Here is a 25,615-nt window from a genome sequence, read left to right as displayed (position 1 = left end):
TCATTGTATGTAATTGTTGTCATTATATGTAGTTGTTTATCATTGTATGTAGTTGTTTGTCAGTGTATGTAGTTATTTATCATTATATGTAATTGTTTGTCATCCCATATAGTTGTTTGTCACTGTATGTAGTTGTTTATCATTGTATGTAGTTGTTTGTCATTGTATGTAGTTATTTATCATTATATGTAATTGTTTGTCATCGTATATAGTTGTTTGTCATTGTATGTAGTTATTTATCATTGTATGTAGTTGTTTGTCAGTGTATGTAGTTATTTATCATTATATGTAATTGTTTGTCATTGTATGTAGTTGTTTGTCATTGTATGTAGTTGTTTGTCATTGTATGTAGTTGTTTGTCATTGTATGTAGTTGTTTATCATTGTATGTAGTTGTTTGTCATCATATATAGTTGTTTGTCATTGTATGTAGTTATTTATCATTATATGTAGTTATTTATCATTGTATGTAGTTGTTTATCATTGTATGTAGTTGTTTATCATTGTATGTAGTTGTTTATCATTATATGTAGTTATTTATCATTATATGTAGTTGTTTGTCATTGTATGTAGTTGTTTATCATTATATGTAATTGTTTATCATTGTATGTAGTTGTTTATCATTGTATGTAGTTGTTTATCATTGTATGTAGTTGTTATCATTGTATGTAGTTGTTTATCATTGTATGTAGTTGTTTATCATTGTATGTAGTTGTTTATCATTGTATGTAGTTGTTTATCATTTTATGTAGTTGTTTATCATTGTATTTGTAGTTGTTTATCATTGTATGTAGTTGCATTATCATTGTATGTAGTTGTAGTTTTATCATTGTATGTAGTTGTTTATCATTGTATGTAGTTGTATATCATTGTATGTAGTTGTTTATCATTGTATGTAGTTGTTTATCATCATATTATGTAGTTGTTTATCATTGTATGTAGTTGTTGTCATTTATGTTTTTGTATCATTGTATGTAGTTGTTTATCATTGTATGTAGTTGTTTATCATTGTATGTAGTTGTTTGTCATTGTATATAGTTGTTTGTCATTGTATATGTAGTTATGTATCATTGTATGTTGTTGTTTATATTTCATTGTATGTAGTTATTTATCATTGTATGTAGTTGTTTGTCATCCTAAATAGTTATTTATCATTGTATGTAGTTATTTATCATTGTATGTAGTTGTTTATTATTGTATGCAGTTATTTATCATTGTATGTAGTTATAAATCATTGTATGTAGTTATTTATCATTATATATAGTTGTTTGTCATTGTATGTAGTTATTTATCATTGTATGTAGTTGTTTGTCATCATTGTATATAGTTGTTTGTCATTGTATGTAGTTGTTTTATCATTTATGTAGTTGTTTATCATTGTTGTTTATTTATCATTGTATGTAGTTATTTATCATTGTATGTAGTTGTTTGCATCATTAGTTGTTTGTCATCTTGTATGTTGTTTTATCATTGTATGTATTGTTTATCATTGTATATAGTTGTTTGTCATTGTATGTAGTTGTTTTCATATGTATTGTTTATATGTATAGTTGTTTATCATTGTATGTAGTTGTTTATCATTGTATGTAGTTGTTTATCATTGTATGTAGTTGTTTATCATTGTATGTAGTTGTTTATCATTGTATGTAGTTGTTTATCATTGTATGTAGTTGTTTATCATTGTATGTAGTTGTTTATCATTGTATGTAGTTGTTTTATCATTGTATGTAGTTGTTTATCATTGTATGTAGTTGTTTATCATTGTATGTAGTTGTTTATCATTGTATGTAGTTGTTTATCATTGTATGTAGTTGTTTATCATTAGTATGTAGTTGTTTGTCATCCTAAATAGTTGTTTTATCATTGTATGTAGTTATTTATCATTGTATGTAGTTGTTTATCATTGTATGTAGTAATGTTTTCTATCATGTATGTAGTTATTTATCATTGTATGTAGTTGTTTATCATTGTATGTAGTTATTTATCATTGTATGTAGTTGTTTGTCATTGTATGTAGTTGTTTATCATTGTATGTAGTTGTTTGTCATCATATATAGTTGTTTATCATTGTATGTAGTTGTTTATCATTGTATGTAGTTGTTTATCATTGTATGTAGTTGTTTATCATTGTATGTAGTTGTTTATCATTGTATGTAGTTGTTTGTCATCCTATATAGTTGTTTATCATTGTATGTAGTTGTTTATCATTATATGTAATTGTTTGTCATCCTAAATAGTTATTTATCATTGTATGTAGTTGTTTATCATTAATGTTGTAGTTTTTATCATTGTATGTAGTTATTTATCATTGTATGTAGTTATTTATCATTGTATGTAGTTGTTTATCATGTATGTAGTTGTTTATCATTGTATGTAGTTGTTTATCATTGTATGTAGTTATTTATCATTGTATGTAGTTGTTTATCATTATATATAGTAGTTTTATCATTGTATGTAGTTGTTTGTATCATTGTATGTAGTTGTTTATCATTGTATGTAGTTGTTTGTCATTGTATGTAGTTGTTGTCATTTATGTAGTTGTTTATCATTGTATGTAGTTGTTTATCATTGTATGTAGTTATTTATCATTCATATGTAATTGTTTGTCATCCTATATAGTTGTTTGTCATTGTATGTAGTTATTTATCATTGTATGTAGTTGTTTGTCAGTGTATGTAGTTATTTATCATTATATGTAATTGTTTGTCATTGTATGTAGTTGTTTATCATTGTATGTAGTTGTTTATCATTGTATGTAGTTGTTTATCATTGTATGTAGTTGTTTGTCATCATATATAGTTGTTTATCATTGTATGTAGTTGTTTATCATTGTATGTAGTTGTTTATCATTGTATGTAGTTGTTTATCATTGTATGTAGTTGTTTATCATTGTATGTAGTTGTTTGTCATTGTATGCAGTTATTTTTCATTATATGTAGTTGTTTGTCATTGTATGTAGTTGTTTATCATTGTATGTAGTTGTTTATCATTGTATGTAGTTGTTTATCATTTTTTATTGTTGTATATTAGTTGTTTGTCATTGTATGTAGTTGTTTATCATTGTATGTAGTTGTTTGTCATTGTATGTAGTTGTTTGTCATTGTATGTAGTTGTTTATCATTGTATGTAGTTGTTTGTCATTGTATGTAGTTGTTTTATCATTGTATGTAGTTGTTTGTCATTGTATGGTTTTCATTGTATGTAGTTGTTTGTCATTGTATGTAGTTGTTTGTCATTGTATGTAGTTGTTTATCATTGTATGTAGTTGTTTGTCATCATATATAGTTGTTTGTCATTGTATGTAGTTGTTTATCATTATATGTAGTTGTTTATCATTGTATGTAGTTGTTTATCATTGTATGTAGTTGTTTGATATTGTATGTAGTTGTTTATCATTGTATGTAGTTGTTTATCATTGTATGTAGTTGTTTATCATTGTATGTAGTTGTTTATCATTATATGTAGTTGTTTATCATTGTATGTAGTTGTTTATCATTGTATGTAGTTGTTTATCATTGTATGTAGTTGCATATCATTGTATGTAGTTGTTTATCATTGTATGTAGTTGTTTATCATTGTATGTAGTTGTTTATCATTGTATGTAGTTGTTTATCATTGTATGTAGTTGTTTATCATTGTATGTAGTTGTTTATCATTGTATGTAGTTATTTATCATTTATGTAGTTGTTTCATTGTATGTAGTTGTTTATCATTGTATGTAGTTGTTTGTCATTGTATATAGTTGTTTTCATTGTATGTAGTTGTTTATCATTTGTATGTAGTTGTTTGTCATCATATAGTTGTTTATCATTGTATGTAGTTGTTTTTATCATTGTATGTAGTTGTTTATCATTGTATGTAGTTGTTTGTCATTGTATGTAGTTGTTTATCATTGTATGTAGTTGTTTGTCATCCTATATAGTTGTTTATCATTGTATGTAGTTATTTATCATTGTATGTAGTTGTTTTTATCATCCTATATAGTTGTTTATCATTGTATGTAGTTATTTATCATTGTATGTAGTTGTTTGTCATTTATGTAGTTGTTTATCATTGTATGTAGTTATTTATCATTGTATGTAGTTGTTTGTCATTGTATGTAGTTGTTTATCATTGTATGTAGTTATTTATCATTGTATGTAGTTGTTTATCATTTGTATGTAGTTGTTTGTCATCATATTATAGTTGTTTATCATTGTATGTAGTTATTTATCATTGTATGTAGTTGTTTATCATTGTATGTAGTTATTTATCATTGTATGTAGTTGTTTATCATTGTATGTAGTTGTTTGTCATTGTATGTAGTTTTTATCATTGTTGTAGTTGTTTGTCATTGTATGTAGTTGTTTATCATTATATGTAGTTGTTTATCATTGTATGTAGTTGTTTATCATTGTATGTAGTTGTTTATCATTATATGTAGTTGTTTATCATTGTATGTAGTTATTTATCATTGTATGTAGTTGTTTATCATTGTATGTAGTTGTTTATCATTATAGTTTTATATTGTATGTAGTTTTTATCATTGTATGTAGTTGTTTATCATTGTATGTAGTTTTTATCATTGTTATGTAGTTTTTATCATTGTATGTAGTTATTTATCATTGTATGTAGTTGTTTATCATTGTATGTAGTTGTTGTCATTATATGTAGTTGTTTATCATTGTATGTAGTTGTTTGTCAGTGTATGTAGTTGTTTGTCATTGTATGTAGTTGTTTGTCATCTATGTAGTTGTTTGTATCATTGTATGTAGTTGTTTATCATTGTATGTAGTTGTTTATCATTGTATGTAGTTGTTTATCATTGTATGTAGTTGTTTATCATTTATGTAGTTGTTTGTCATTTATGTAGTTATTTATCATTATATGTAGTTTTTATCATTTATGTATTGTATTGTTGTTTATCATTTATGTAGTTGTTTATCATTGTATGTAGTTGTTTATCATTGTATGTAGTTGTTTATCATTGTATGTAGTTGTTTATCATTGTATGTAGTTGTTTATCATTGTATGTAGTTGCATATCATTGTATGTAGTTGTTTTCATTGTATGTAGTTATTTATCATTGTATGTAGTTATTTATCATTATATGTAGTTGTTTATCATTATATGTAGTTGTTTGTCATTGTATGTAGTTGTTTATCATTGTATGTAGTTGTTTGTCATTATATGTAGTTGTTTGTCAGTGTATGTAGTTGTTTATCATTGTATGTAGTTGTTTGTCATCCTATATAGTTGTTTGTCATTTATGTAGTTATTTATCATTATATGTAATTGTTTGTCATCCTAAATAGTTGTTTGTCATTGTATGTAGTTATTTATCATTATATGTAATTGTTTGTCATCCTATATGTGTTTGTCATTGTATGTAGTTGTTTATCATTGTATGTAGTTGTTTATCATTGTATGTAGTTGTTTATCATTGTATGTAGTTGTTTATCATTTATGTAGTTGTTTTTATCATATGTAGTTGTATGTATTGTATGTAGTTTTATCATTGTATGTAGTTGTTTATCATTGTATGTAGTTGTTTATCATTGTATGTAGTTATTTATCATTGTATGTAGTTGTTTATCATTGTATGTAGTTGTTTGTCATTGTATGTAGTTGTTTATCATTGTATGTAGTTGTTTGTCATTGTATGTAGTTATTTATCATTGTATGTAGTTGTTTGTCATTGTATGTAGTTGTTTATCATTGTATGTAGTTGTTTGTCATTATATGTAGTTGTTTTCATCATTGTAGTTTTATCATTGTATGTAGTTGTTTATCATTGTATGTAGTTGTTTATCATTGTATGTAGTTATTTATCATTATATATAGTTGTTTGTCAGTGTATGTAGTTGTTCAACATTGTATGTAGTTATTTATCATTGTATGTAGTTATAAATCATTGTATGTAGTTATTTATCATTGTATGTAGTTATTTATCATTATATATAGTTGTTTGTCATTATATGTAGTTGTTTATCATTGCGTGTAGTGGTTTGTGATTGTAGTAGTTGTTTGTCATTGTATGTAGTTGTTTGTCCTTTCAGGGTAATGTGAGCTTGGTCTGGGTAGATCTAAGTCGTAATGAAATAGGGGAGAATGGAGCACACAGTATTGGAGCGGCCTTAGGTAAGCAAGATACACTGTAAATATATGTTGACGAGAAAGACTCAATGTTTTAAAAGAATCCATTATTATCGTTATTTTTTCGTCGTAATTCAAATGTTCTTGACGTCAGTTTTACCCAATTATAAATTGCCAGCATAGAAGCAATAAGAATTATAACAGGCCTGAGAAGAGGAACATCTCATAATAAACTTTATGCTGAAGTTGGACTTGATTCACTTGCATTCAGACGAAAACTACATAAATCAATATTGATGTTTAAAATTGTAAATAATGAATCCCCTAGATATCTTACTAATTTGATTGAACCATTCTTTAATGATAATAATAATACTCCTTACACATTAAGGAATAATCGCCTGTTTAATCCCCCTCTGTAGAACTGAATTATACTCCAACAGCTTTATTCCCTCAATGCTAAGAGAATTTAATCAAACAGATATAGAACTCCTATTTAATAACTCATTAGAACAATTTAAAAAAAGTATCAAAATTGATAATGATATTCCTACTACAGAAATTTCTAATATTTTTAAATATCATGGCGACCGTAAATATAACATTATTCTGTGCCAGCTACGAAACCAAGCAAGTAATTTAAACTCTGATCTTTATCACTATCATTTAAGAGAATCTCCAGCCTGTTCCTGTTATTATACCAATGAAAATTCATATCACTTTTTCTTTGACTGTAGGCACTTCTATGAACAGAGAGCAGTTCTTATACAGGGAATAAATAACTTAGGTTTACCAGATAATCATAATCATTTAAACATTGAAATACTATTAAATGGATGTAAATTTTGCAATAATGATATTAACAAAGATATTTTACAATGCGTGATTGAATATATATGCCATACTAAAAGATTTGATTTCTGATAAACATATTTTATATACATGTACATGTATCATAGCCCTCTGCATATATATGCAAACAAAAACAAGTAACAAGTACCCATATCTAATTACTTGATAGTCAAAATACTATCTAGCAGTGCAATTACACATCTAAACTATTGTATATGTTAATATTTATTTCTAATTTACTCTAAACTATCCTGGCTGGATGGATACTGAATACTGTTAATCGAATATTGAGAATCTTTTATACTATAATAATTATCTAATTGAATAATCAAACTGTACATATTAGAACCATAAATGTTGGTTAACTCCAATTGTATAAAAAATTGCATTCAATCTCCTACCAATTTTTTTTCATATTCAACTGAAGACAAAATGCTCATTTGTTGTCAGACTTTCATACATATATTCCAAAGGGATGGGTCATTGTGCATAAGCACGGGGACTTTTTGGCCTAATATCTCATGGTGTGTATGTATGTTAGTCTGTCAATAAATGGGCATGATTCTTATCCCTATCCAAAAACTACAATCACTAGGAATATGAAATCCAAATAACTAAACTTGTTCTGAAACATTTTCTATAAAAAATAAAATTGGAGTTATCCCCCTTTAATTAGTAATTATTAATATTATTATCACTATACTGTAATTAATTCAATTTATTTGTATATATAAATATATGTATTAATTAATTGCAGAATGAATTCATGTTTATACTTTAAAATAAGATCTGGAGAGGACTTAAATAGGCGTAGCCTGATGTCCGATCCTATTGATGTACATAATATCAATAAAATATTGTTGAAATTGAAATAAATTGTCAGCCAATGAATCATACAGTTTAATGATCAATTCTTTGTAACTATTGCATAGATTAGATAATTATTATGCTCTGATTTTCCACCATTCTCATTGGCTAATACACTGTGGTGTGGCGATATTTAGCACATCGACTCGGTGTTTCCATTTTTAGAAATATTGACATTTTGTGACGTGACACCCGAGTTGCTATTTTGACGTCAATTTCAAGTCAATATTGCAATGGTGACGTCATAATTCCCAAACGTTGAGTTTTTCTGGAAGATGTAGTCGAGTCATTCTCCACGCATTTCTGTATTATTTAGCATAAGGTAAACATTTCAAAAATAATTATCATATATATGTTCTATGGTGTGTAAATTGTTCAGATCATATGATTCGCTGCTACTGTAGCATCGGGTACCAACCGATTACAAGAGTCAATGGATTTTAAAGTAAGTACTACTAGTTGAAAGTTACTTTCCCTGACTGACAGGATAGATAATTATATTGGTGAATATAATAACGCTGGTCTATCTATCTTATATTCCTCTCTTTCCAGAAATCAACGATACACTGGAAGTGTTAAATCTCAGCTGGAACCATATCAGAAGGATGGGTGCGGTGTCGTTATGTAGAGGTCTACAGGTACATATCAAATACATTGTAATTCACACCAAGACATAGTATACCAAGTTTCGAACTCTAAATCTTTGTACCTTCACACCAGGACATAGTATACCAAGTTACGAACTTTAAATCTTAGTACCTTCACACCAGGACATAGTATACTAAGTTACGAATTTTAAATCTTAGTACCTTCACACCAGGACATAGTATACCAAGTTACGAATTTTAAATCTTAGTACCTTCACACCAGGACATAGTATACCAAGTTACGAACTTTAAATCTTAGTACCTTCACACCAGGACATAGTATACCAAGTTACGAATTTTAAATCTTAGTACCTTCACACCAGGACATAGTATACCAAGTTACGAATTTTAAATCTTAGTACCTTCACACCAGGACATAGTATACCAAGTTACGAACTTTAAATCTTAGTACCTTCACACCAGGACATAGTATACCAAGTTACGAACTTTAAATCTTAGTACCTTCACACCAGGACATAGTATACCAAGTTACGAACTTTAAATCTTAGTACCTTCACCAGGACATAGTATACCAAGTTACGAATTTTAAATCTTAGTACCTTCACACCAGGACATAGTATACCAAGTTACGAACTTTAAATCTTAGTACCTTCACACCAGGACATAGTATACCAAGTTACGAACTTTAAATCTTAGTACCTTCACACCAGGACATAGTATACCAAGTTACGAACTTTAAATCTTAGTACCTTCACACCAGGACATAGTATACCAAGTTACGAACTTTAAATCTTAGTACCTTCACACCAGGACATAGTATACCAAGTTACGAACTTTAAATCTTAGTACCTTCACACCAGGACATAGTATACCAAGTTACGAACTTTAAATCTTAGTACCTTCACACCGGGACATAGTATACCATGTTACGAACTTTAAATCTTAGTACCTTCACACTGGGACATAGTATACCAAGTTACGAACTTTAAATCTTAGTACCTTCACACCAGGACATAGTATACCAAGTTACGAACTTTAAATCTTAGTACCTTCACACCAGGACATAGTATACCAAGTTACGAACTTTAAATCTTAGTACCTTCACACCAGGACATAGTATACCAAGTTACGAACTTTAAATCTTAGTACCTTCACACCAGGACATAGTATACCAAGTTACGAACTTTAAATCTTAGTACCTTCACACACAGGACATAGTATACCAAGTTACGAACTTTAAATCTTAGTACCTTCACACCAGGACATAGTATACCAAGTTACGAACTTTAAATCTTAGTACCTTCACACCAGGACATAGTATACCAAGTTACGAACTTTAAATCTTAGTACCTTCACACCAGGACATAGTATACCAAGTTACGAACTTTAAATCTTAGTACCTTCACACCAGGACATAGTATACCAAGTTACGAACTTTAAATCTTAGTACCTTCACACCAGGACATAGTATACCAAGTTACGAACTTTAAATCTTAGTACCTTCACACCAGGACATAGTATACCAAGTTACGAACTTTAAATCTTAGTACCTTCACACCAGGACATAGTATACCAAGTTACGAACTTTAAATCTTAGTACCTTCACACCAGGACATAGTATACCAAGTTACGAACTTTAAATCTTAGTACCTCACACCAGGACATAGTATACCAAGTTACGAACTTTAAATCTTAGTACCTTCACACCAGGACATAGTATACCAAGTTACGAACTTTAAATCTTAGTACCTTCACACCAGGACATAGTATACCAAGTTACGAACTTTAAATCTTAGTACCTTCACACCAGGACATAGTATACCAAGTTACGAACTTTAAATCTTAGTACCTTCACACCAGGACATAGTATACCAAGTTACGAACTTTAAATCTTAGTAACTTCACACCAGGACATTATATACCAAGTTACGAACTTTAAATCTTAGTACCTTCACACCAGGACATGTATACCAAGTTACGAACTTTAAATCTTAGTAACTTCACACCAGGACATAGTATACCAAGTTACGAACTTTAAATCTTAGTAACTTCACCAGGACATAGTATACCAAGTTACGAACTTTAAATCTTAGTAACTTCACCAGGACATAGTATACCAAGTTACGAACTTTAAATCTTAGTAACTTCACCAGGACATAGTATACCAAGTTACGAACTTTAAATCTTAGTACCTTCACCAGGATATAGTATACCATGTTACGAACTTTAAATCTTAGTAACTTCACCAGGACATAGTATACCAAGTTACGAACTTTAAATCTTAGTACCTTCACACCAGGACATAGTATACCAAGTTACGAACTTTAAATCTTAGTACCTTCACCAGGACATAGTATACCAAGTTACGAACTTTAAATCTTAGTACCTTCACACCAGGACATAGTATACCAAGTTACGAACTTTAAATCTTAGTACCTTCACACCAGGACATAGTATACCAAGTTACGAACTTTAAATCTTAGTACCTTCACATCAGGACATAGTATACCAAGTTACGAACTTTAAATCTTAGTAACTTCACCAGGACATAGTATACCAAGTTACGAACTTTAAATCTTAGTAACCTTCACCAGGACATAGTATACCAAGTTACGAACTTTAAATCTTAGTACCTTCACCAGGACATAGTATACCAAGTTACGAACTTTAAATCTTAGTAACTTCACCAGGACATAGTATACCAAGTTACGAACTTTAAATCTTAGTACCTTCACCAGGACATAGTATACCAAGTTACGAACTTTAAATCTTAGTACCTTCACACCAGGACATAGTATACCAAGTTACGAACTTTAAATCTTAGTACCTTCACCAGGACATAGTATACCAAGTTACGAACTTTAAATCTTAGTACCTTCACACCAGGACATAGTATACCAAGTTACGAACTTTAAATCTTAGTACCTTCACCAGGACATAGTATACCAAGTTACGAACTTTAAATCTTAGTACCTTCACCAGGATATAGTATACCAAGTTACGAACTTTAAATCTTAGTACCTTCACACCAGGATATAGTATTCCAAGTTACGAACTTTAAATCTTAGTACCTTCACACCAGGACATAGTATACCAAGTTACGAACTTTAAATCTTAGTAACTTCACCAGGACATAGTATACCAAGTTACGAACTTTAAATCTTAGTACCTTCACACCAGGACATAGTATACCAAGTTACGAACTTTAAATCTTAGTACCTTCACCAGGACATAGTATACCAAGTTACGAACTTTAAATCTTAGTACCTTCACCAGGACATAGTAGTATACCATGTTACGAACTTTAAATCTTAGTACCTTCACACCAGGACATAGTATACCAAGTTACGAACTTTAAATCTTAGTACCTTCACCAGGACATAGTATACCAAGTTACGAACTTTAAATCTTAGTACCTTCACCAGGACATAGTATACCAAGTTACGAACTTTAAATCTTAGTACCTTCACACCAGGACATAGTATACCAAGTTACGAACTTTAAATCTTAGTACCTTCACCAGGACATAGTATACCAAGTTACGAACTTTAAATCTTAGTACCTTCACCAGGACATAGTATACCAAGTTACGAACTTTAAATCTTAGTACCTTCACCAGGACATAGTATACCAAGTTACGAACTTTAAATCTTAGTACCTTCACCAGGATATAGTATACCAAGTTACGAACTTTAAATCTTAGTACCTTCACCAGGATATAGTATACCAAGTTACGAACTTTAAATCTTAGTACCTTCACCAGGATATAGTATACCAAGTTACGAACTTTAAATCTTAGTACCTTCACACCAGGACATTATTAGTACTCACACAAATTACGAACTTTAAATCTTAGTACCTTCACACCAGGACATAGTATACCAAGTTACGAACTTTAAATCTTAGTACCTTCACACAGGACATAGTATACCAAGTTACGAACTTTAAATCTTAGTACCTTCACACCAGGACATAGTATACCAAGTTACGAACTTTAAATCTTAGTACCTTCACCCAGGACATAGTATACCAAGTTACGAACTTTAAATCTTAGTACCTTCACACCAGGACATAGTATACCAAGTTACGAACTTTAAATCTTAGTACCTTCACACCAGGACATAGTATACCAAGTTACGAACTTTAAATCTTAGTACCTTCACCAGGATATAGTATACCAAGTTACGAACTTTAAATCTTAGTACCTTCACCAGGATATAGTATATACCAAGTTACGAACTTTAAATCTTAGTACCTTCACACCAGGATATAGTATACCAAGTTACGAACTTTAAATCTTAGTACCTTCACCAGGATATAGTATACCAAGTTACGAACTTTAAATCTTAGTACCTTCACCAGGATATAGTATACCAAGTTACGAACTTTAAATCTTAGTACCTTCACCAGGATATAGTATACCAAGTTACGAACTTTAAATCTTAGTACCTTCACACCAGGATATAGTATACCAAGTTACGAACTTTAAATCTTAGTACCTTCACACCAGGACATAGTATACCAAGTTACGAACTTTAAATCTTAGTACCTTCACCAGGATATAGTATACCCTGTTACGAACTTTAAATCTTAGTACCTTCACACCAGGACATAGTATACCAAGTTACGAACTTTAAATCTTAGTACCTTCACCAGGACATAGTATACCAAGTTACGAACTTTAAATCTTAGTACCTTCACCAGGATATAGTATACCATGTTACGAACTTTAAATCTTAGTACCTTCACACCAGGACATAGTATACCAAGTTACGAACTTTAAATCTTAGTACCTTCACCAGGACATAGTATACCAAGTTACGAACTTTAAATCTTAGTACCTTCACACCAGGACATAGTATACCAAGTTACGAACTTTAAATCTTAGTACCTTCACACCAGGACATAGTATACCAAGTTACGAACTTTAAATCTTAGTACCTTCACACCAGGACATAGTATACCAAGTTACGAACTTTAAATCTTAGTACCTTCACCAGGACATAGTATACCAAGTTACGAACTTTAAATCTTAGTACCTTCACACCAGGACATAGTATACCAAGTTACGAACTTTAAATCTTAGTACCTTCACCAGGAGCATAGTATACCAAGTTACGAACTTTAAATCTTAGTACCTTCACACCAGGACATAGTATACCAAGTTACGAACTTTAAATCTTAGTACCTTCACACCAGGACATAGTATACCAAGTTACGAACTTTAAATCTTAGTACCTTCACCAGGACATAGTATACCAAGTTACGAACTTTAAATCTTAGTACCTTCACACCAGGACATAGTATACCAAGTTACGAACTTTAAATCTTAGTACCTTCACCAGGACATAGTATACCAAGTTACGAACTTTAAATCTTAGTACCTTCACACCAGGACATAGTATACCAAGTTACGAACTTTAAATCTTAGTACCTTCACACCAGGACATAGTATACCAAGTTACGAACTTTAAATCTTAGTACCTTCACACCAGGACATAGTATACCCTGTTACGAACTTTAAATCTTAGTACCTTCACACCAGGACATAGTATACCAAGTTACGAACTTTAAATCTTAGTACCTTCACCAGGACATAGTATACCAAGTTACGAACTTTAAATCTTAGTACCTTCACACCAGGACATAGTATACCAAGTTACGAACTTTAAATCTTAGTACCTTCACACCAGGACATAGTATACCAAGTTACGAACTTTAAATCTTAGTACCTTCACCAGGACATAGTATACCATGTTACGAACTTTAAATCTTAGTACCTTCACACCAGGACATAGAGTATACCAAGTTACGAACTTTAAATCTTAGTACCTTCACACCAGGACATAGTATTACCAAGTTACGAACTTTAAATCTTAGTACCTTCACACCAGGACATAGTATACCAAGTTACGAACTTTAAATCTTAGTACCTTCACACCAGGACATAGTATACCAAGTTACGAACTTTAAATCTTAGTACCTTCACACCAGGATATAGTATACCAAGTTACGAACTTTAAATCTTAGTACCTTCACACCAGGACATAGTATACCAAGTTACGAACTTTAAATCTTAGTACCTTCACACCAGGACATAGTATACCAAGTTACGAACTTTAAATCTTAGTACCTTCACACCAGGACATAGTATACCAAGTTACGAACTTTAAATCTTAGTACCTTCACACCAGGACATAGTATACCAAGTTACGAACTTTTAAATCTTAGTACCTTCACACCAGGACATAGTATACCAAGTTACGAATTTTAAATCTTAGTACCTTCACACCAGGACATAGTATACCATGTTACGAACTTTAAATCTTAGTACCTTCACACCAGGACATAGTATACCAAGTTACGAACTTTAAATCTTAGTACCTTCACACCAGGACATAGTATACCAAGTTACGAACTTTAAATCTTAGTACCTTCACACCAGGACATAGTATACCAAGTTACGAACTTTAAATCTTAGTACCTTCACACCAGGACATAGTATACCAGTTACGAACTTTAAATCTTAGTACCTTCACACCAGGACATAGTATACCAAGTTACGAACTTTAAATCTTAGTACCTTCACACCAGGACATAGTATACCAAGTTACGAACTTTAAATCTTAGTACCTTCACACCAGGACATAGTATACCAAGTTACGAACTTTAAATCTTAGTACCTTCACACCAGGACATAGTATACCAAGTTACGAACTTTAAATCTTAGTACCTTCACACCAGGACATAGTATACCAAGTTACGAACTTTAAATCTTAGTACCTTCACACCAGGACATAGTATACCAAGTTACGAACTTTAAATCTTAGTACCTTCACACCAGGACATAGTATACCAAGTTACGACGAACTTTAAATCTTAGTACCTTCACACCAGGACATAGTATACCAAGTTACGAACTTTAAATCTTAGTACCTTCACACCAGGACATAGTATACCAAGTTACGAACTTTAAATCTTAGTACCTTCACACCAGGACATAGTATACCAAGTTACGAACTTTAAATCTTAGTACCTTCACACCAGGACATAGTATACCAAGTTACGAACTTTAAATCTTAGTACCTTCACACCAGGACATAGTATACCAAGTTACGAACTTTAAATCTTAGTACCTTCACACCAGGACATAGTATACCAAGTTACGAACTTTAAATCTTAGTACCTTCACACCAGGACATAGTATACCAAGTTACGAACTTTAAATCTTAGTACCTTCACACCAGGACATAGTATACCAAGTTACGAACTTTAAATCTTAGTACCTTCACACCAGGACATAGTATACCAAGTTACGAACTTTAAATATGTTCTATTGTTATATTATTACATCATTTGATCAGTTGCTGTTGTTTGCACGCATTGCTTCGGAAAATGCATCATAAAGAGTACTAAATACAAAACATGAATTTAAAGCATTCTGATATCGTAATATTACGCAATAATGTAACTAAAAACTCTCTACTCATGGCTTTTGGCATCTGACAATTATCCGCTATTCAAACAATATGTCTTTAGAATATGTGTTATCTTCTGATGACACGGATTTTAACGTGAGGACAACCTTACCGTAACTATCCAACTATAAACTCAAAAGTGCAGTTGGAAATGTGTGCAAAGGTTAAAGATATTCTCTCAGATTCCTATTAAAACTCCTACATTGTTTAGGTTTGGAATGGTTCGAGTAAAAATCAATTTAAATCGGTTACCATGTTAAGTTTATGTTAATTAGCAATAAGAAAACCTTCAATTCCATACTGACTAGATTAATTTGATCATTTCATTAAAATGTATTGTTTTTTTTTTCAATTTGTGTTGATGGTTTTTTCTGATTACATGTGAGAACAATACATGTAAGTGCAAGCTAAACAGCTTTCTCCCTCACTGACAGAAAAACACGTCCATCGTCAATCTAAACCTATCGTGGAACGGGTTCGCCTTTGAAGGCAGCATCGTCCTGGAAGAAGCCATTAAACTCAACAAGACTATCCGGGTCCTCGACATCAGCAACAACCGAATCAACTGGGAGGGTATTGTTTACATCTCAAGGGGGCTCAAATTCAACACCTCCATTCAAATGCTAAAGGTATGTCTTCTTTCCAAGGGGGCTTAAATTTAACTCATCCATTAAATTGCTAAAGGTATACCTATATTTTACGTTGGTTCAAATTCAACGGATCAATTCAAATGCTGAAAGTATGTAAATCTTTCATGGGGCGAAAATTCGATACGTTATTTCAAATACTGAATCTTTTTACCTTGGGCATCCGTTGACGGTGAACAGTGCAGTTAAATTAGATCATTTCTGCCTTGACCTAGGGGTTGTATGGAGGATGCAGTTGTTCCCAAAGCAAATGTTTTGATACCTGTATTTAATTGAGATAAAATCATTGTGGACCCCGCACAACTATATGCATGATTTATATTGACAGTGCGATAAACATGCCATAAAATCCAAACTATTCAGCTGCTTTACTTCGTTATCTGTTCGATTGACGAAGTGTTAATTGCTAAAAACATACGCCAACATGCACGACATATAGACCTTAATTTGATGGCCGGCGCGATATGACTCCCTGAAATAAAGTGCACAGCCACATGGATTGTGCATTGGACAGGGTTATGGCAATTTGAATGCGTGTCAGTAATCAGACCGGCCAATGAAGCCCCGAAATAGTAATTACAATTGTACATTATACTGGTTTGTTTGTTTCTGTTTTAGATGGGGAATAACCCAATATCGATGGAAGGTTGTTTAAAACTATTAAAATCGGTCAGTGGATCCAACAGCAGCGTCATGCACGTGGGCCTGGAGGTAAGAGGCGACAGCGGGGTAATTTACAGTGATCTAAGTGACATAATGTCTATTTAAAGTCTAATCATCCTCCCCTATCACAAGAAAAGAGTGGAAGAAAAAAATCAAAGAGAGAAAAGTAAACAGAAGAAAAAATCAAGAAAACAAACATGTATTATTTAGTCATTAGCATTTGAAGTTTAACCACAATATGTTGTGTTACCAGGATATCCCGATCAACTCCAAGGTAATGGCGGTAGTGGACGAGATTCGGTTCCGCCGTCTATTCTCTATCAGCCATGGCGGTATACTGGATACCAAGGACATTATCGGTATCCGCAGGGGTAAGGCACTCGAGACTGTTAGGTATCCGCAGGGGTAAGGCACACGAGACTGTTAGGTATCCGCAGGGGTAAGGCACACGAGACTGTTAGGTATCCGCAGGGGTAAGGCACACGAGACTGTTAGGTATCCGCAGGGGTAAGGCACACCAGACTGTTAGGTATCCGCAGGGGTAAGGCACACCAGACTGTTACTATGACGTTTATTACCACGTGACATCAAACAAGTTACGGAATCTACTTAGCCACGTGACGTACGAGCTACAGCATATAGGTCATAAATCATATTGCCATGTGACGTACGAGCTACAGCATATAGATCATAAATCATATTGTTATGTGACGTACAAGCTACAGCATATAGGTCATAAATCATATTGTTATGTGACGTACTATAATAAAATGATTTTTGAAAATTGTTGGTATACAGATGTCCGGCTTGTTTCTGGTGATGCTGGCGTTGTTACTGTAATTGTCCGGCATGTTGTCTTTGTTGTGGTTCAATGATGATGGAGACCAACATTGTGTCGACGTTTTATTTTCTTGGTGCATTTTACAATATGCAGGCAATATACATTGTACATTATATCAGGAGCCCAAAATGGGGCCACACACAAGGTGTGTGCTCCTCTATGTTTCTCCCTCTCCCTTCTACAATAAATGGTCAGCTCTATTTAAACATAACAACTAGAGCATGGGGATCAGTATTTGACCATGATATCCAACACCTGAAACATCTGATACATGGATAGCTACTGTATAACATAAGTAACACGCTGAACCAATTAATACTGACCAGTTTCACAATTAGCATTACATATAAGATGTTCAGGCACCACATACCATTACACAACAACAAGAAACTTATACCTATAACCCAGACTATTATGTACAGACCTGGCCAGCTATTGCATGGCACTGATAACTGATAGTATATATACGTTTAGACCTGGGACACACACGAATAGCTGTAAGTCTATATCAGTATCTTATGAAATAAAACTTATTATATTATATTACGTCCCCTTGTTAATAATTATTTAAAATTAGTTATAATTTGAAATAATAATAATAAATTTAAAATAAAACTTATTATATTCCGCTTTATTTCCGAAATACAATCTAAATTGATACAAGACTTAAACATTATCATATGAAGAATTTATATAAAGCTTGATAATTATAGATTATGTACTTAATAATTATAAATGATGTACAATGTAAATCAACTTGAAGAACGTACAAGAACTGATTCTATATTTGTAGCTAGAGTTTGTGTAAGCAAAATACAAAAACAATTACAGGACTTCGACATATTCATGATATTATGCTGTTATTAAAATAAAAATGAAAATGAAAGCAAATGAATAGCGCTAGGTCAACGTCATATCGTTTTAAAACACTAGCATGATGCCTCGTCTTTAATTAGACTAAGACTGGTAAACAATTAATGTAATGATACAATTCACAGGAAGTTCTTTGTTGTTGTGCAAGTAATAAATGTAGCAAAGTTGTGTAAATAACGCAAGAGGAACATATTTCAACTTATGTGAACCCAGCATAAAACTGCATTGGGCATTCCCCAAATTATTCTAAGTTAATGTGTTTGTATATCTTACATTATGTTTAAGTGAATATGAATATCATGTGTATTAATGTCACAATATAAAAATGTTAAAAGAACTTCCATATGAAAAATTATAGTACAACAGCATAACCATGGATAAGTCACAGAGTATATAAAAATTTAGCAATAAATTGTTACATTGCTTTAAGAAAATCTGTACTATTAATAAAGTGGAAAAATATTCTCTAATTAATCATTGATATTTATATTACAGTGTACGTGTAGCTACATTAGAACATAATATGTTTCTTGTTAGTTATCAGTTATAAATGTACATGATGCAACATAATTAATTGAATAATTTGACCTGGGCACAGTGTTTTGTATATCTGTTAAACGTTAGTTGATAAATCAATTATAAAATGACCAATATATAGAAATTACCAAGTGCATGGTTACAAATGTATTGTGAATGATATTTAAGTATTAACCAACCAGTAAAAATGAAAATGCTATAAAAAAAAGTAATTGTACATTTGCTCAGAGTAACAACATATGTAAAACAGAATTTTGTTGTATTGTATTTCAAATATCTTAGACTAATAGTAATTTTTAAGAATGTTTAAATATCATGATTTTGTAAAATAAAGGATGATAGAGTTCATTAGCATAGAAATTTCATTTAGTTCATAAATCCAAAAAGGATAAAAAAAATGATTAACCTGAACTAGTACTGTTCAAACTTGTGCTATATAAAAATGGAGTTAATGAAAAGAAAAAAAATGCTTGTGCTGACGTCATGCCGTCTTAACAATCAAGCCGTGAAATCTTGCACTCCAATCAGGCTAAGATCTTATAATCAATAAAATGAAATGAAAATCATCTTACAAAGAAAGTTCCATGTTGTGTATTTGTGTGTGCATGTAAACGTTGAGAGAAACATAAAAAACTTGTTTGTGCCCGGCATTAAACTGCATCGGGTATTTCTCCCAACGTGAAATAATATACATAAACGTAAATATGTCATTAATATCGAGAAAATGGGCCTTAATGAATTAGCTCACCACCCTATTGTTCTCAGACATACTGGAAGTTCCAATTACTTTTAAAACTGCATGTTAGACCATGTCAGCAGAACATTTCCAGACGTTTAAATATATGTTTTATATTATGAAATTGTATTTGTGTCAATAAAAAATAGTTTAAAACAAAAAGTATGTTAAGGAACCTTCTCTGAGAATGATGAAAATGAAGAGCACAAGTCATGAACATATCAATATGATTAGTTTAACATAATATAACTTTAGCAAAAATCTAAGTTCAGGAAAAAAATGATATTACAATAATTATAAATTACAGAATTATTGTAATAACAACTTGGTGAAGTAAAATGAAGGAGTGTATAGTAAACATACAGAATTTAGAATAGTATGTATTGCACTACATTATTGGATAAATATTTGCTTAGAACAACTATCATCCTTTTGCGTGTGTGTACAAATAATAAACTTAGTTTTACATTGTTTTTAAAATCTGTAGTAAAAAGTAACGTTAAATTGAGATCTTGTAAGAATTAGACGAAGAACAAATTAAGAATTAAGAAAAGATGTAAATATAGATTTAGAAAAAAATAAACATAATACATTACCGAACACTAAATTCCAATATCTCAAAACACTGATCAATGTGCAATTTTTTTTAAGAAATCACAATTATTATAAAGAGTTCATTTTCTTTCTTCTTTCTTCGTTCTTCTGTCTTCTTACTGGTTGGTGTATGGTGGTTGTGGTCATTAGCGTTGGTTCCTTGAAGATTCTTATTGTAAGTGTGTTCTGTGTTCTTGTGGCACTGATGATCGTAGAATGGAATGGAATATGGCTGCTGGTCGAAAACTTGTTGTTGATGTGTTGTTTGTAGCTGGTGATCATTTAGTGGAGTAGCTCCGCGAAGTGTCCAATGGTCTGGTATTCATAAAGTGGTGCCCTTCTGCTTAATCCAGGTCCCATCGCACGTCACAGCGCCAGTATAATAAAATGATTTTTGAATCTTGTTTTGTGAAGTTGTATTATTTAGCTGTTGTATAGGTGGCCATCAGGTATATGTAGTCTTCGTTTGTTGGGTCCGTACAACGTTGAGAATTGTCGTTGAAATGATGATTGACTCTGATGTTTTTGTCGACATTTTATTCTTTAGTACTTCATACGTTACATAGAGTCATTGTTGATATATGTGGCCCAAAATGGGACCACACACAAGGTGTGTGCTCCTCTATGTTTCTCCCTCTCCCTTCTACAATAAATGGTCAGCTCTATTTAAACATAACAACGAGAGCATGGGGATCAGTATTTGACCATGATATCCAACACCTGAAACATCTGATACATGGATAGCTACTGTATAACATAAGTAACACGCTGAACCAATTAATACTGACCAGTTTCACAATTAGCATTACATATAAGATGTTCAGGCACCACATACCATTACACAACAACAAGAAACTTATACCTATAACCCAGACTATTATGTACAGACCTGGCCAGCTATTGCATGGCACTGATAACTGATAGTATATATACGTTTAGACCTGGGACACACACGAATAGCTGTAAGTCTATATCAGTATCTTATGAAATAAAACTTATTATATTATATTACGTCCCCTTGTTAATAATTATTTAAAATTAGTTATAATTTGAAATAATAATAATAAATTTAAAATAAAACTTATTATATTATAGTACGAGCTACAGCATATAGGTCATAAATCATACTGTTTTGTGACGTACGAGCTACAGTATATAGGTCATAAATCATATTGATATGTGACGAACGAGCTACAGCATATAGATCATAAATCATGTTTTCATGTGACTTTTCATTGTCATGTGTTAATGTTATGATGACTTTATAGTACTACATTATACACTAGCATGATAAACGTACATCATGTCATAATTAATGACATAGGAGTCTCACGAAGGAAATAAGAATACGTCATCAGATGTTTCTAAAGACCCAGTTGGTCTATATACTGTATGTAATTTTATTTCTAAATAAGGAACAGATGATGAAATACGTATACCTTACCGCCAACCTTAGATCACGTGACGACTTTGTTACAGAGAGACGTGAAGACCCGTTCACGCTCCTTATCCGTTACCTTGGCGTTATGGGCATCCGGGTAGTCGACCTCTTCCGGATGTTTGATACAGACAGTCATGCGCATGTCACCAAAGAAAGTTTCATGAGAGGACTTAAGGTAAAAAATGAATAGTAGCAACTCATGGAAATGTAACTCATTATAAAATATTATTCAGATATGTAAATTCACACTTCAGCGTTAACTTTGTGACTTCTTAGAAATTCAAATAGAGTTTTATCGTATTTCAGAAAATCGGAGCCCCATTGCCTGATCGGGACATGAGGATGGTAGCAAGACGACTAGACAGACGAGGGGAAGGGTTTATTAGTTACAGGTAAGTTGTCAACTATAGCATAATCAGGGGTAAAATGAGGGGTTTTACAATAGGAAAGTTTGATATTATCAGCATATAATCTTAAGATTAATTATGACAAATTATTAGATCTTTCAACATCATTTTGGGTTTCCTTTCTGTTCTCAGCCTTTTGGCCAATGCTGTTCGTAACCAGATTCGACAGGAAAAGAAAGAGGACAGAAGGTTATTGCTATTAGAGTTAAAGCGTAGGGAGGAACGTAAACGGATATTAAGACTCGGAGTAGGGGAACCAAAACTGCCTCCAATCTCAGACGTCACAGTCTTCACAAATTCTGCCAAAGAAAATTTCAGCAGACTGTTCAGTTCATCTTCTTCTTCGTTAAGTAGGACCAATATGCACAGTAGAAGTGGACGGCTACCAAAAATATCCGGGACTGACACGCCTGTTCCTTCTTCCAGAAACACCATGTCGGAAAGCAAGATTCTGCCAGCAAACATCACCCCGCGGACACAGCTGACCTCGAGATCTCACATCAGTGCTTCACAGATAAACTCTATCATTGAGCACAAGTCTCGTCCGATCACACCCGTAACTCAAGTCGAAGTCGAGAGACAAAGTGAGGAGTCATCCTCTACCCAACTAAAACGACAAGAGAGCTATACTTCAACTTCAACGAGAGAGCCTAGAGATTCTTCTCCAGCCATGAGAACATCAGACAGGAATTCTACCTTAACACCGCTGGCACAGCGAGAGGAATCACGGACACAACGTGAGGGTTTTACACCATCTCCGCAAGCTCAACGCGAGACATCTACTCCAACACTTCCGACGCAACTTGAGGGTTCCTCTCAAACCTCTCGAACATATATCGACGGTTCTACTTCTACTTTTCAAAAACATCGCGAAAGTTCACCAATTTCACGAAGGGACAACGAAACTTCTCTTACTACGAAACCACAACGTGAGGGTTCTACTCCGACTTCGCGAACTCAACGCGAAGACTCTTCTTCGCGGATACACCATCATGATTCCACTATAACGCCACGGAATGTATAATACGGAATAAATTCCTTTCCTCCGTTCCCGAATTAATACAAGTTCCATTATCTAATTCGTGTTCTATGGTCTTCAAGGCAATGTGAGAGATAAGATAAATGACAAGCACTACCTGTACAAGGGTCATATTTTGAGACATGTTATTGTATCAGTAAAGTGATAAAAAGAGCATGGAATACTTATACTCCTGTGGCATATGCAATACAGTATCATATACTTATCACAGGTACTAGTAAAGAGTGTCGATAAAACACAGAGATCATTGTCATCGGAGTTAGCCTCGATTACAACCTTTATCTCTCTCATGCAGGGTGTACGGTAAATAATGCTTCGGATAGTTTATAAAATTAGGATAAACTTAGGATGTGGCCGAGACAAAGAACATACATGCATCAATACATATTGTTGAACATAAACGGGCATGTGGATAACGTACGTGATCACATTTATTACTAAGACTTTCCCATTATTGAGCTTGAATATTTTGAATGACCACTTCGATATAATTTAATCCAACCTAACGGCATACGATCATGTCTTTGGCAACTATATCAGAAGACGTTCAACGAATACATCTTTATCACGTCCGGTGGTGACTGTTTCTAATCCTAAAGATACAACCTGCTGTTCACTCGAACACAACCTTCCTGACAGTGATGTACTAGTGACATCAGTGAAGGTACTTTGGACAAAGTAGACACATATCACAACGAAATTTAACTTCAGACCGTTCAATGAAGCCACAATGTCGATAATTGCTTTGAATACGGTAATAATTCTAAGAAAAGTTGTGAAACAATAAGAATCTCAGCACCATTCACCACGAAATGAATTGTCGACAAGGGGAAGTATTTGTTATGTTAAAAGATGATAAAAGATCGGAGCGAAATAATGACACGGTATTACATTGGCTTTGTTGGTTGTACTCGGTCTACTCTCGTCGCCATACTACCACATGTGTAAGAGGTAGATATTAGTAAATTAAGTGTCATAAATTATTACTTAGAGAGAATTGCATAGAAAACTTAACAAATTTACTGAAATAACAAAATTCTGAGGACTAAGTGTCTTCAATCCTCTATCTGGAAAGCCTGCTGGACAGCGATTGCGGGAAGTCAGGCATTGGTTGAACTTTCCAATACTTTGCTCATCGAATCGATTTATTGGCATGTATTGTTATGCTATTTAAAAACCTTCAAATACTAACCGTTGATGTTATGCTGGTTTTTTTGTAAAGTTTATCCCCCCAGTATTATATCATGATATTCCTATAGTGGGGGAGGAGAAGTAGGTTCCCATGTACCCCTCTGGCAGTTTTTCTAAACATGGTTTTTTAGGACCGGTATGATGTCTAGTTTCATTTTATGCTTGTTGCCATTGACAACTAATGTCCCATGGGGGTCATATGGCGGCCATCTTGGATTTCAGGTATCAAAAATGGCCAAAATGACACATTCGCATATATGCGCATAGATAGAGAACCAGACAACATTCAGAGACAAATAAACACATTTTTTGATATGATTGAAACATGCTGAATACGATTAAATCATAATAATGATGTTACGTCTTCTTAGTTTTGTGAAATGACGGGAAAACAATGAAATTGTCAGCTTTTTTCCTTAAAAAATCGATAAATGTAATATTTTTTATCGCAAATAAAACAAAGGATGGACAAATCACCTTGTAACAGTCATTTCGAATTGAACCAACCCTTGTGTAAACATATGTGTACTATAAAAAGACATATCGCATCAATGAGGTCGGAAAAAGAGAGGGACCCCCCCCCCCATAAAAAATTATCAAAAACTGGCCAAAATGACACATTCGCATATATGCGCATAGATAGAAAACCAGACAAAATTCATAGGCAAATAAACACTTTTTTGATATGATTGAAACATGCTGAATACGATTAAATCATAATAATAACGTTACGTCTTCTCATTTTTATGAAAAGACGGGAAAACAAT

At 32.4% G+C, this 25,615-nt stretch overlaps 1 protein-coding gene across 1 annotated transcript in view; it reads left to right on the top strand.

Moving 5' to 3' along the window:
• Positions 1-24,848, top strand: part of LOC138319213 (protein phosphatase 1 regulatory subunit 37-like) — a 34,147-nt gene extending 9,299 nt beyond the window's left edge. The window contains exons 3-10 of the mRNA XM_069262197.1: positions 6,038-6,119; positions 8,346-8,431; positions 16,314-16,508; positions 17,145-17,237; positions 17,443-17,560; positions 22,250-22,386; positions 22,518-22,603; positions 22,751-24,848. Of these exons, the coding sequence (XP_069118298.1) occupies positions 6,038-6,119; positions 8,346-8,431; positions 16,314-16,508; positions 17,145-17,237; positions 17,443-17,560; positions 22,250-22,386; positions 22,518-22,603; positions 22,751-23,642 (1,689 nt within the window). The 3' untranslated portion in view covers positions 23,643-24,848. The remainder of the gene's footprint in view (positions 1-6,037; positions 6,120-8,345; positions 8,432-16,313; positions 16,509-17,144; positions 17,238-17,442; positions 17,561-22,249; positions 22,387-22,517; positions 22,604-22,750) is intronic.
• The last annotated feature ends 767 nt before the right edge of the window (positions 24,849-25,615 follow it).

Source organism: Argopecten irradians, chromosome 3, assembly GCF_041381155.1.
Source record: "Argopecten irradians isolate NY chromosome 3, Ai_NY, whole genome shotgun sequence".
In the NCBI taxonomy this organism is placed as follows: domain Eukaryota; kingdom Metazoa; phylum Mollusca; class Bivalvia; order Pectinida; family Pectinidae; genus Argopecten; species Argopecten irradians.
Note: the sequence above shows the minus strand (reverse complement) of the source record. Positions and strands in the feature narration are given on the sequence as shown.